The sequence below is a fragment of the Pungitius pungitius genome, chromosome 18 (assembly GCF_949316345.1).
Source record: "Pungitius pungitius chromosome 18, fPunPun2.1, whole genome shotgun sequence".
NCBI lineage: Eukaryota > Metazoa > Chordata > Actinopteri > Perciformes > Gasterosteidae > Pungitius > Pungitius pungitius.
Genome location: NC_084917.1, coordinates 606,989 through 621,068, shown reverse-complemented (window position 1 = coordinate 621,068; position 14,080 = coordinate 606,989). Strand labels below are relative to the sequence as shown.

The 14,080-nt window shown below is 44.1% G+C and overlaps 1 protein-coding gene across 2 annotated transcripts; it reads left to right on the top strand.

The window, feature by feature from the left end:
* On the top strand, positions 1-11,584 carry LOC119227071 (hyaluronan and proteoglycan link protein 1). 2 transcript variants are annotated; one of them, XM_037485533.2, is made up of 6 exons: positions 1-136; positions 6,730-6,878; positions 8,336-8,499; positions 8,644-8,842; positions 9,078-9,380; positions 9,502-11,584. In XM_037485533.2, the coding sequence occupies exons 2-6, from the start codon at positions 6,767-6,769 to the stop codon at positions 9,789-9,791; spliced, it is 1,068 nt and encodes a 355-aa protein (XP_037341430.2). In that variant the 5' UTR covers positions 1-136; positions 6,730-6,766; the 3' UTR covers positions 9,792-11,584. The 2 variants fall into 2 exon arrangements, with proteins under 2 accessions (XP_037341430.2, XP_037341432.2); XM_037485535.2 differs by lacking the exon at positions 1-136 and adding an exon at positions 3,172-3,487.
* Positions 11,585-14,080: the final 2,496 nt, after the last annotated feature.

Below are 14,080 nucleotides of genomic sequence, written 5' to 3'. Positions count from 1 at the left end.
ACTGAGCTCTCGGAGGAGAGGCTGACAGCACGCGCACACGCGCACACGCGCACCCCGCTCCATGTACGTGCGTGAAACATCGCTTCATTCCGCTGCTGACCGCCGGAGAGGTGAGACGTCTCCAAAAGCAGAGCAGGTACAGTCCTTCTATTCCTCTTTAGCTTTAAGTAATACGTCTATTCCTCTTTATCTTTAAGTAATACCTCTATTCCTCTTTAGCTTTAAGTAATACGTCTATTCCTCTTTATCTTTAAGTAATACCTCTATTCCTCTTTAGCTTTAAGTAATACCTCTATTCCTCTTTAGCTTTAAGTAATACGTCTATTCCTCTTTATCTTTAAGTAATACCTCTATTCCTCTTTATCTTTAAGTAATACCTCTATTCCTCTTTAGCTTTAAGTAATACGTCTATTCCTCTTTATCTTTAAGTAATACCTCTATTCCTCTTTATCTTTAAGTAATACCTCTATTCCTCTTTATCTTTAAGTAATACCTCTATTCCTCTTTAGCTTTAAGTAATACCTCTATTCCTCTTTATCTTTAAGTAATACCTCTATTCCTCTTTAGATTTAAGTAATACCTCTATTCCTCTTTAGATTTAAGTAATACCTCTATACCTCTTTAGATTTAAGTAATACCTCTATTCCTCTTTAGATTTAAGTAATACCTCTATTCCTCTTTATCTTTAAGTAATACTTCTTTTCCTCTTTAGCTTTAAGTAATACCTCTATTCCTCTTTAAATTTAAGTAATACCTCCATTCCTCTTTATCTTTAAGTAATACCTTTATTCCTTTAAGTAATACGTCTATTCCTCTTTATCTTTAAGTAATACCTCTATTCCTCTTTAGCTTTAAGTAATACGTCTATTCCTCTTTATCTTTAAGTAATACCTCTATTCCTCTTTAGCTTTAAGTAATACCTCTATTCCTCTTTAGCTTTAAGTAATACGTCTATTCCTCTTTATCTTTAAGTAATACCTCTATTCCTCTTTATCTTTAAGTAATACCTCTATTCCTCTTTAGCTTTAAGTAATACGTCTATTCCTCTTTATCTTTAAGTAATACCTCTATTCCTCTTTATCTTTAAGTAATACCTCTATTCCTCTTTATCTTTAAGTAATACCTCTATTCCTCTTTAGCTTTAAGTAATACCTCTATTCCTCTTTATCTTTAAGTAATACCTCTATTCCTCTTTAGATTTAAGTAATACCTCTATTCCTCTTTAGATTTAAGTAATACCTCTATACCTCTTTAGATTTAAGTAATACCTCTATTCCTCTTTAGATTTAAGTAATACCTCTATTCCTCTTTATCTTTAAGTAATACTTCTTTTCCTCTTTAGCTTTAAGTAATACCTCTATTCCTCTTTAAATTTAAGTAATACCTCCATTCCTCTTTATCTTTAAGTAATACCTTTATTCCTCTTTATCTTTAAGTAATACCTCTATTCCTCTTTATCTTTAAGTAATACGTCTATTCCTCTTTATCTTTAAGTAATACCTCCATTCCTCTTTATCTTTAAGTAATACCTTTATTCCTCTTTATCTTTAAGTAATACCTTTATTCCTCTTTATCTTTAAGTAATACCTCTATTCCTCTTTATCTTTAAGTAATACGTCTATTCCTCTTTATCTTTAAGTAATACCTCCATTCCTCTTTATCTTTAAGTAATACCTTTATTCCTCTTTATCTTTAAGTAATACCTCCATTCCTCTTTATCTTTAAGTAATACCTTTATTCCTCTTTATCTTTAAGTAATACCTTTATTCCTCTTTATCTTTAAGTAATACCTCTATTCCTCTTTATCTTTAAGTAATACCTCTATTAACTGTAACATAATTACTAACATCATCATACTTTTAATAAGCAGCTTCACTGTAAATTGCTGATTAAAAATACATTTTCTATTCATCAGTATTTGCTTTTATTGTGAAATACTTGAAATGGTTTTCAATGGATTCCTTCAGATCACTTCCTCTATGATCTGGTTGTTTGATGCTGAAGTTGTGAACTCTTTAAAGAACAGATTGTGTGATGTCAAGTTGTTTGTGTGTTTTTATGTAATATGTATTTCAGTCGTGTTTTTGTGTTTTTTTGTCATGTTGCATTTTGAGGGTCCTGCATCCTGACTGGAGGCAAACATTTGTCTCCTTGAAGCTCGTTCTGGGTTTAAAGTCGTTGCCAAAAGCAGCATCCTAGTTTTCTGGTGTGTGTGTAAGGGGGGGGGGGGTGAAGGTGCGTTCAATGACCCACTGTTCCTGCCGTGCAGGAAGTGAGGGAGCGCTGTTGGTGTGAAGGAGGCCGATTGTTGAGGAAGTAGAACTGAGAGGTTCTTGTACTTGAGCCTCTGATTGGTGGCAGCGTTTTACTCGATATACGACGAGTCGGTTAATCAGAGTCACTGTGTTTCCATCCCATAATATAATAGAAGGTATGGAGGGTGAACTCTGTGTTTCCTGAGGTGAAGATCACGTTCGATCGCCCTCCTCCTCCAGGGGGGGGGGCTGCAACAACCTCTCTTTATGTGCTGGCTTAGACATGGCGGCTCCACCCGGACCCCCACCCAACACACCCCCACCCAACACAGCAGAGCCTCAGTCTGTGCACGCTGCTGCTAGGCAACCAGGCGTCAAATGAGCGCTGTACGCGTTCATGAAGAAGAAGACTCTTCCTCCACTTCCTCAGTGTGTGTGTGTGTGTATGTGTGTGTGTGTGTGTGTGTGTGCATGTGTGAGTGTGTGCATGTGTGAGTGTGTGTGTGTGAGTGTGTGTGTGTGAGTGTGTGAGTGTGTGTGTGTGTGTGTGTGTGTGTGTGTGTGTGTGTGTGTGTGTGTGTTTTCAGCAGCTGGCAGCTAGATGAGGGAAAGCTTTGTCTGTTTAACAGAAATATAAACATTTATTTAAGATGAAGAGATTAACAGACTTTATTTTTTGTTTCAACAAATGCAGTTTAGACAGAATGACACACACACACACACACACACTCACAGACACACACATATATATATATATATAAATATATATATACAGTATATTGATGCTGTTGATCTATGCAGAAAACCGGAAGTTGAGGAAGCGAAGCTGCAGTCAGTGACATCACAGAAAGCCAAAACAAGGAAGAACTGTGCAGAGGACTTCCTCCCCGTGTCAAACAGAAGGCTAGGCTAGGCTAGGCTAGGCTAGGCTGCTATGCTAAGCTAGCGAGGAAGAGTCGCTAGTTCAACATGTTTCTGCCTCCAAGATGATCAAATGCGTGTAGTTTACCTCCCCCTGCGGTACCCGATTCCTGGAACAGACGGCGAGTGAAACCCAGGGGCATTATGGGATGTAGAGCCAGATTAACTGCTAGCTGGATGGCGGCGGCCGGAGAGGGCGCCGTAAATTAGGCAAAGGGGGGGTGAAGGTTGAGGGTGAGGGTTGATATCACAGAGGACGACTGGCGCCTCTGTGCCGCTCAGAGGTTCATTGGATTCACGAGGAGGATCAGGTGAGGAAGAGGAGCCCGTAGTCTTCATCACAGTGAGTTACGTTTAGGTGACCTCATCTTCAGCAGACAGATGCAGCCAGAGGTGGAACGTACGAGCGGAGCAGGTAGTCGGACCTTCTGAGGTGCCTTTGCACGTAGCGTACCGATTGGACGTGGTGGCCCTCCAGGCTCCTCCCTCTTCACAGGTTCCCTGTGCCCCTCACTGAGGACCCTTTGTGGCCTGAACCCACCGGGGGGAAACATTAGGGAGCGTTCTGGTGAATACCCCGGCCTGTGTGTGTAGGGTAAATACCCCACCCGTCCCTTCCTACCACACCCACCCCCCCCCCCCCCCCACACACACACACACACACACACACAGGAGGTGTTGCATCAGCGTGTTTCAGGTCTGAATATAGAACCTGGATCACGTCAGTCTGAAAGAAAATAGACTTTAAGTCAGCTTCACTAAAACCCCCCAAAAAGGAGTCTGTGTTGGTAGGCGGGGTGGGGGTGTGTGGGGGGGGGGGGGGGGCAGGGTTAAACATGATGAATGAAATCATGTAAATATAGTCTAAATATAGGCAAACACAGTTTGAAAGGGTTGGTTCAAAGTAACACAATAAAAATGACTCCTTCGTTCTGAGGTTAAATCACTATTTTTCTCAATGGAGTGTGTTGTGTAAAGAGGTGAGAAGATACGTCACAGGTAAGTGTGCTCCATGTACTGCAGGAGTAGTGCTTATCTGCCCCGTGGTGTCGGCTGGGTGAGCTGAATGCTCTCCAGAGGGGGGGCAGATAGCACCATGGAGCTATTTACACCCCGGGTCTGGATCGTTATCTCATCGCAGAGGGATTCAAACTATTTACAATATGCTCATCTAACCTACTCATCATGTAAGTGATGCTCATCTCACTGTGAGGGGCATTCCTCTAGCGCCACCTGTAGGTTTTGCTTTAATGGAACATCACGTCCTCCTCAATTGGATGTTTACCGTTGATTAGCATGCTAACAGGCTAACAGGCTATGCTAACACGGTGAGCACAAAGTCTGGCTGAGAGAAGTGGACGTAGTCACGGTGCGTCAGTTTGAACCCTGGCCCCCCCATGTCCCATGTCCCATGTCGAGGTGTCCCTGAGCAAGACACCCAACCGCTAATAGTTCTCTGGGCTCAAATGTAAAATCCATGTAAATCTTTGGATTAAAGCATCAGCTAAATGTCGTGTAATGGACCCACCAGTTCAGCCATTTAACTGTTGCCATCCTTGTTCTTATCAACCACTGAACAGGAAGTGACATACATGGACTGAGACACGCCTTACATGTCTCTGGTAGAGAGACCTGTCAATCAACGTTAGGCCCCGCCCTAAAGCTTCTCCTCTTTAAGGTCTGTTTGACTCTAAATGGACCATCATTCACTAAATGAACATCATGCTGCATCGAAGAAGACTTGAAACTAGAGACTGAGACCAGAGAGATGCAGATATTTACTTGTAACACTGTGGTACTTTGGGTATTTGACGTATTATCACTGAACTCCTGAAACAAGGGTCCTCTCCAGGTGTCACGGTCCCTTAAGTTCTGGTTCTGCTTCCTCTTCCTCTCATTCCTCCTCTTCCTCTCTCCTCACTCGCCACATACATTTTCAAACCTTTTTTACATGAAAAATAGTGCTCCAAACATTGCTGTACCTCGTCCTGTAAGTGGGGGGTTTCAGGCAGGGGGGGGCAGTAAGTGAAGTGTGTGCGTGCATGTGTGTGTGTGTGTGTGTGTGTGTGTGCTGCAGTTATTCTGCTGACTGTAGGAGCTCCACCTGGCAGAGGAGGCCAACGCATCAGCAGTAGGGACTGAGTGAAAGGAGATAAGGTGGGGGGGGGTCAATCTGATCGACTGCTTCCTTACACACACACACACACACACACACACACACACACACACACACACACGCACACACACACACACACACACACACGCATACACACACACACGATGATTTTAAGATGAAAATTTAGAAAATGAATCAATTATCAGTTTCAATCATTTATTTTGTGGGTTTGTCCCCATGAAGTAAGTTAAATTGGCCGTTTTTTAGTAGAATATATTAGTAGTGCTACTACTGCTTCCTTTCTCCTAAATCCACCAGAAGTTGCCATTAGGTAATGGCTCTTTAAACATAACCTGTCAGTAATGAACTGGTTTGGGTTAATAATCTGTGACCCTCCTACGAATCGTTTAATATTCACCTCGTGTCACACTGTTTGTTCTATGGGATTTAAACCTGATTCAGACTTCTGTTGAATGTCGTCAGGGTTTGACACGTGATGAGAGAGCGACTCCCTCCCTGATTGGGGTGTCGAGGATGTGCTGCAGTGTGTGTGTGTGTGTGTGTGAGAGGCCTGAGGTGTGAGCGTGACGCTGCACTGTGTCACCGTCTCCCTCTGATGCTGCGGACCAGCCGGAGACACTGTGTGTCTCTGTGTGTGTGTGTGTCTGTGTGTGTGTGTGTCTGTGTGTGTGTGTCTGTGTGTGTGTGTGTGTGTGTGTGTGTGTGTGTGTGTCTGTGTGTGTGTGTCTGTGTGTGTGTGTGTGTGTCTGTGTGTGTGTGTCTGTGTGTGAGAGAGAGTAGATGTGTGTGTGTGTCTGTGTGTGTGTGTGTGTGTGTGTGTGTGTCTGTGTGTGTGTGTCTGTGTGTGAGAGAGAGTAGATGTGTGTGTGTGTGTGTGTGTGTCTGTGTGTGTGTGTGTGTGTGTGTGTCTGTGTGTGTGTGTGTGTGTGTCTGTTTGTGTGTCTGTGTGTGTGTGTGTGTGTGTATGTGTGTCTGTGTGTGTGAGAGAGAGTAGATGTGTGTGTGTGTGTGTGTGTGTGTCTGTGTGTGTGTGTGTGTGTGTGTGTGTCTGTGTGTGTGTCTCTGTGTGTGTGTGTGTGTGTGTGTATGTGTGTCTGTGTGTGTGTCTCTGTGTGTGTGTGTGTGTGTGTGAGAGAGAGTAGATGTGTGTCTGTGTGTGTGTGTGTGTCTGTGTGTGTGTGTGTCTGTGTGTGTGTGTCTGTGTGTGTGTGTGTGTGAGAGAGAGTAGATGTGTGTGTGTGTGTGTCCTTACGGGACGTCCCAAAGTGATCTTTGCAGAGCTCTCCTCAGACGCTGGAGGTGTCGTTGCTGCAGAGCAGCGCTGCAGATGAAACACTGCAGCTTGTGCTGCATTGACTTCCTCTCCCTGTGCCCCCCCCCTCTCTCCCTGTGCCCCCCCCCTCTCTCCCTCCCCAGCTTCACAGTGATCGCACCTTTCTTCCGGTGAGAGAAGATGAGTCCCGCTCTCCTCCTGCTCGCCGCGTTGACCTCAGTCGCCGCGGCGGCCCACGAGCTGGACCTCCTGCACCCCGAGCTGGAGCTCTCCAGGACCATCTACGTCACAGGTGAGGGGGGGGGGGGGGGGGGTATTAGACAGCGATTTCATAAGAGCCTTGTTTCATGTCTCTGAGGTCACATTATTTACAAACAACGTAAATATCAAAAAAATCTACGTTAATAACAAACTAAGTTAATAACAAACTATGTTAATGACTAAGTTAATAACAAACTACTTTAATAACAAACTAAGTTACTAACAAACTACATTAATAACAAAGTTACTGACAAACTATGTTAATAACTAAGTTAATAACAAACTAAGTTAATAACAAACTACTTTAATAACAAAGTTACTGACAAACTATGTTAATAACAAACTACTTTAATAACAAAGTTACTGACAAACTATGTTAATCACTAAGTTAATAACAAACTAAGTTAATAACAAACTACTTTAATAACAAAGTTACTGACAAACTATGTTAATAACTAAGTTAATAACAAACTAAGTTAATAACAAACTAAGTTAATAACAAACTACTTTAATAACAAAGTTACTGACAAACTATGTTAATAACTAAGTTAATAACAAACTAAGTTAATAACAAACTACTTTAATAACAAAGTTACTGACAAACTATGTTAATAACTAAGTTAATAACAAACTAAGTTAATAACAAACTACGTTAATAACAAACGTTATATGGATCACAGATCGTAAAAAGTTAACAAACTATGATAATTAAAAAGCAACCTTAATAACAATGTAGTTACTAACAAACTATGTTAATAACAAGCTGACATGTTGTGAGGACACTGATGATCAGGATGAAGCTTCTGACTGAAGCAAAAAGCTGTTTCTGATGATTCAGGAACTGAAGAAGCAGAAAAAAGTAAAAGTCAGCTCTCAGAACCAGATCAATGAGCTGATTGATCAGCACAAGTGTGTCTGTGTGCGTGTGTGTGTGTGCGTGCGTGTCTGTGTGCGTGCGTGTATGTGTGTCTGTGTGTGTCTGTGTGCGTGTCTGTGTGTGTGTGTGTGTGTGCTCTCACACACTGAAACGCTGTGGTGGTCAAACAGCCAATCAGGGACCCTGACAGATCATCACCATTATTATTATTATGGGCTGTTTTTATTGAACTGTTCATCTATTTGTTTGATTTACCTGGCAAAGGGGAAGTTTGCTCTCTTCTTAGATGTTGAGAAAGAAAGAATCCAATCCAACGTGGTTAGCCTAGCTTAGCATCAAGACAGGAAGCAAATGGAAACTGGCTCATTCAAGCTAACAACACGGCTAAAGCTCAGAGTATCTCACCAGCTACTGGATGGATTGAACTGTGGATTAAATAAATCACATTGAACATGACCTTTACTTTCAAACCGTGGACAGAGTCCACCCTGCATCCAGTGTCTGTGCTAAGCTAGGCTAATAGAGATATCTCTCATCTTAAACTGCTTCTTTACGGTTTGTATTGTGGAGCCAAATGATACGTGTAGATGATGGTCCATTCGGTGTTGCAGAGGATGGACCTCGCCTCTCCGTGGATGCGGAGCCGCTGACGGTGGCGTCGCGGCGAGGAGGCAACGCCACGCTGCCGTGCCGGATCCGGATGGACCAATCGCTGACTCCCAGCCGGAAGATGAGGATCAAATGGACCAAGATGACGTCGGACTTCCTGAAAGAGGTCGCTGCTTGTTTCATACCTGACGCTTTGTTTTTAGATGTTTAAATGTGTGATTCCATGGATCAATATTTGGTGTCAGAAAAGCGACGAATAACAATTCTCCCGTACAAAGAAAGAGGAACATTGTTATTGTGCCTCGCTCAGGTGGACGTGTTCGTCGCCATGGACCACCACAGGAGGAGCTACGGCAGTTTCCACGGACGCGTCCACCTGCAGGGCTCCTCCCCCCTGGACGCCTCCCTGGTCATCACGGAGATCACCCTGGAGGATTATGGGAGATATAAGTGCGAGGTCATCGACGGGCTGGAGGACGGAACCGTGGTCGTGTCCCTCGATCTAGAAGGTGAGCCGGGGGGGGGGGGGGGGGGGGGATAAAAGCCTCAGCTAAATAACATGTAATAAAAGAAAGAGATGGATGAGAGAGGAGTTAGAAAGGATGTAGCATCTACTCCATGAGAGGCAGGGAGGAGGGGAGGGGGGGTGAAGGGAAGATGAAGGAGGAAGGGAGGAGGAAGGAGGAGTCCATTTGAAGCCGCTGTCAGAGGACCGGTTGTTGATCCGCTGACCTCCGCCCTCAGGCGTGGTCTTCCCGTACTCCCCCCGCCTGGGCCGCTACAACCTGAACTTCTACGAGGCGGAGCGGGCGTGCCGGGCCCAGGACGCCGTGGTGGCGTCCTTCGAGCAGCTGCACCGGGCGTGGCGAGGGAAGCTGGACTGGTGCAACGCCGGCTGGCTGAGCGACGGCTCGGTGCAGTACCCCATCACCGCCCCCAGGGAGCCCTGCGGGGGCAGGAACACGCTGCCGGGGGTCCGCAACTACGGCCTGAGGGACAAGGACAAGAACCGCTACGACGTGTTCTGCTTCACCTCGCACTACAAAGGCTAGTGTGTGTGTGTGTGTGTCTGTGTGTGTGCGTCTTACAAGTAAAAGGGAACACGAGGTGTGAATGCTCTGTTCCAAGCCCCGCCCCTAACAGTCGGCCATGTTTTCGGGGTCTCCAGGTCGGTTCTACTACCTCATCCATCCCTCCAAGCTGACCTACGACGAGGCGGTGGCGGCGTGTCAACAAGACGGCGCTCAGATCGCTAAGGTCGGCCAGATGTTTGCCGCCTGGAAGCTGCTGGGCTACGACCGCTGCGACGCCGGCTGGTTGGCTGACGGCAGCGTCCGTTACCCAGTGTCCCGCCCCCGCCGGCGCTGCAGCCCCACGGAGGCCGCCGTCAGGTTCGCCGGCTTCCCCGACAAAAAGCACAAGCTGTACGGCGTGTACTGCTTCAAGGGCCAGACCTGAGCGGCTCTCACACACACACACATGCACACACACGCACACACACACATGCACACGCGCTGACCCACACACACACGTGTGGACAAAGAGACCCGTAAGAAACCCATTCAAACTGTGGTGCTTTGTTTCATGGATCCCTGAAGACGTTAGCATTGTTAGCTCATAGCCTTTGAAGTTTACACATATTTTTGGTTTATTTTATTTAATCAATGCCTTTGGAGGAAGGGGTGGGGGGTACTGTCATGTCACGTGATCAGAAAGGCCTCCACCGAGAGCAGCTTGAGGGCGAGGAGGACACCACATGATGTCATCAGGCGGGGACGGCGTTTGATGTTGTTATTGACGAGCGGACCAAACTCCAGCTTTCTTTATGTTTTCTAAGTAGAATGTTATTATCTAGAAATGTACTTTTGTTTACAAATGTTTTATTATCGTAGAGCTATTTACGTCATTATTTCTTTGTCTTATCGGCCACAACTATGTGAGTCTCATGAAGCAGAAAACAGTAAAACAGGAGGAAATGCAACACAAAGGGAGAAGAAGAAGAAGAAGAAGAAGAAGAAGAAGAAGAAGAAGAGGAAGAGACCGTGACCACGCAGAAGAGCAGCAGTAAAAAATCTCTCTCTCTTCCTGTTTCTCTCTGCTCGGCTTAGCTTAGCACAAAGCAGCGCCCGCCCCCATCGATCCACCTGCTATTTGTGATACAAATAGAGTAGTTTCTTATAGTGAGATGGAGCCGTGACCTCATCGCTACGTACGTGACCTCATCGCAACATCCTAAGTTTGGGATGTGCGAAGTTGTGTATCGGCGCTTTGACTCGGCTCCGCCCCTTAATCTAACGAGTCCTTGCATGGTTTGGTTCTTTAATCTAGTGTCATGAAAATCAAACCAGTAAATGGTAAACTAATATAAAAACAGTTTGGCAGGGAAGCGGCTCCATGGAGCAGGTTGGAGATCCGCAGGAGCTCCTGCAGACTCCTGGGAATCAGCATCCAAACCTTCATCGAGGTTTTCACTGACGATCAGCGTGGTGATGTCATCGCAGTGTTTGTGTAAAGTCAAAAACGTCGTGAAACTCCAGAGCTGGACCTCAAGTTACAGTATTTACAGACGGGCATGAACGTGCATCTTGTCTCGTGGCTTCACCTCTAAAAGCTGTTCTGGGTAAAAATAACTCTTTTATCAACGGGTTCTTTAACTTTTCCCTGTTTGTTGTCAAAGTGGATTTCTTTTAGTAGTTATTTAAACACCAATAAAGATCTCATCCGAGAAGCGACTAGTTTTAACCCTAAAGGAGGTTTTAAGGACCTCTTCCTGAACCTAAACAAACCTTTGAAGACGGGTTTGTTTGGAGAAGACCAACTTCAGATATCATTAAATAAGTAAATGTCAAACACAGAAGAAAGGGCAGAAGAAGAAGAAGAAGAAGAAGAAGAAGGGGGGCGTCTGCAGAAAGTGGACTCGGCTTACTGAAGAGGACTTGTGTTTCTGTCACTTATAAACAGTTAAAGGGATGGTTTCACATTTAGTGAAAAACCACAGCTGGCTTCTTCTGTTTAAACCACGAGATCATCGCTGATGTTCCATCAGTTCATCTGCGGTTTAACCTGCAGAACAAGAACGAGGGACGTTTGAATGGAACAAATCCATCAGTTATTGGTAAAGTGTGACAATAGTAGGATTAAAAGCTAAATAATATGTTAACAAATTGATTGTTATTCATTAAACAAACTTATATTTAAGATTTGAGTGACATTGTGTCCACATTAAATAAACCGTGCATTAGTAAAACTGATTCACTCCATTTTCATACCTCTTTGTAAGATGTGTCAGTTAGCTTAGCTTAGCCTAAAGACTGGAAACCGCTAGCTTAGCTTTATTAGATCTATCCATTGATCCATCAATGATCAGCTCCACATCAACTCACAAGTTTAACAGGTGACACAATAGATATCACATGTTAAACAGGCTGTTCATGCTAAGCTAAGCTAAGCTAACCTGTTCGCTCAAGCTTCATGTGAGTAAAGTGTATTAATATTACACTTCTCACCTAACCCTCCAGATTTGTCTTTGATTTTGTCTATAATCACACCAACCTTAGCTTGTCTTGTTGATAAGTGCAGAGGAAACCTTAAAAAAGACAAAAGGTCAATAAAACCGATGATGAACCTGAACTCCGCCTCCATCTCTCCCCACGGGGATCACTGTTTTCTCCCATTACCTCAAACGCACCACGTCCAGTGGAGAGAGCTTAGGGTGTGATGCGGGTCAGGTGTAGTTCCTGGGTGATGCAGTAATGTTTCCAGAGGGGGGGGGGCTGCTAGAAACACACCGAGTCCATTCATGGTGCTGCTCGTAGTGACGTGCTGCCTCTGATGTGGACTCACGATCCAGCCAATAATAACGGCTTATACCGGTCACATGTGTCATCTATGGACACGGAGAGTCTGGTTTTACTCTAAAAAGGTTGATTAGGATTCTAATGATAAACTTCTTCCTACCACACAGTTTTATGACGACATCTTTTCAGCCTTAAATACTTTTTTAATCTAAAGTATTGACAGATGCACTAAGACGTAGGTGGTTTGGTCTTTACAGAATGACGTTAGGAATCATATAGACTTGTTAAAGTGGTATAAAATAAAACACGAGTTGTGTTGGGAGGGTTTCCACAAAGAGCTGAGAGAAGACACTGGAGCCAAGATGATGGAGCTTTTCTATTCATTTACAGTAACTCAAATGGGGGAAGAAACAAGGATTACATGAAAATCAGCTCAGATACAGCAAACATTGAAAAAAATGCATGAAGGCTGATGAACAATATGCAAAAAGAAAAATGAACGAGGAACACAGAGGATAAAATGCACATTAATAGAACTCGTTGCACGTTCTTCACATTCCCTTATTTGTTGGATAAAGAAATCACAGATTCCAGATCTGCTGCAGAAAGCAACATCTTAATAAGCTTTTGGCTCGTAACCCGACACTAAATGTTTAATCAATCCAGAGCGGTTTGAGGAGAACTCCATGGATTGAAAAGAAACTGTGTTCAGATCTGAAAGACCTTTATTGGATCTTCACAATGCGTTCATAGTTTAAAGTATACAATAAGTTAAATTCATATGGCTTCATATAGTATTTAGAATATATATTCTACGATTAATAGCAAATGCACATTCACAATGATCTCTTCAGCTCCGCCTGCCGCCTTTTGAATCTCCCTATTGTTTAAAGAATTCCACAAAACGCAGCAAAGATATTTTGTACAAAAATCTACACGTAGAAATCAGCCGGTAAAAAAAGGGTCATAACGAGCAGCGACAAGCCGAATCCGAACGAGAAACCAAGGCCCTGTGATGTTCAGTTCAGTGATGAATTGGTGCATTTTGGTCTTTGGTCTCTAATAGGAGTGAAGTGGACGGCTTGGTGGTGGAACATGACCCGGTGGAGGGTGGAGAGACGTTGTTACAGGTGGGGCAGCTTTAGAATGAGCCGGACTGGGATGAGGTCATAACATTACATCACAATGTGTTTTTGGAAGGGCCGGGTCCCGTCAGAAACTACACAGGGGTTTTCAAACGTCTTTAAACAAATGATATTTGCGTTGGAACCTTTTTTGTGCTCAGATGGATAATAATTATTGTTTGCGTGGATTTGCTGGGATTTTGCATTCTTCAAATAAATGCGACCTATGATTGGGTGACTACCGTGACGGCACCAGCTCATAAAGCAAGGATATCATGCCTGCTCACAGCAGCTAGCAGACAATGGTGTACACATCGCTAACAGCAACAGAGCTGCCAGAGCTAACAGCGCTAACAAACAGAAACAGAGCTAACAGTGCTAACAGCGCTAACAAACAGGAACAGAGCTGACAGTGCTAACAAACAGCAACAGAGCTGCAGGAGCTAACAGTGCTAACAAACAGCAACAGAGCTAACAGTGCTAACAAACAGCAACAGAGCTGCAGGAGCTAACAGCGCTAACAAACAGCGACAGAGCTAACAGCGTAAACAACACTGTTGCAGGCTAACTACAACTAACACAGTATTGGATGAAGAGCTGCTATCCGTCTCTCTTCAAGTCATCGCTACGGCTGAGACGGGTTTTTCGGGGTATTATGAGAGTACCGGTGTGAGAGTCTTTTTACGAGTTGGTCAAACACGGGATTGGTGACCACTGATTGGGCCGAACAATCTACAAGGACGATTTAAAGATGTTTTTTGTAATTAACAGGAAGTGGTCACCAATGTCATATGACTTCACGTTAGAATGTAAAGGAACTGGGGGG

Coding starts and splice junctions, on each gene's coding strand:
- LOC119227071 (XM_037485533.2), top strand. CDS start 6,767: ATGAGTCCCGCTCTCCTCCTGCTCGCCGCGTTGACCTCAGTCGCCGCG. Junction 8,500..8,643: donor CGTCGGACTTCCTGAAAGAG/GTCGCTGCTTGT, acceptor TGCCTCGCTCAG/GTGGACGTGTTCGTCGCCAT. Junction 9,381..9,501: donor CTTCACCTCGCACTACAAAG/GCTAGTGTGTGT, acceptor CGGGGTCTCCAG/GTCGGTTCTACTACCTCATC.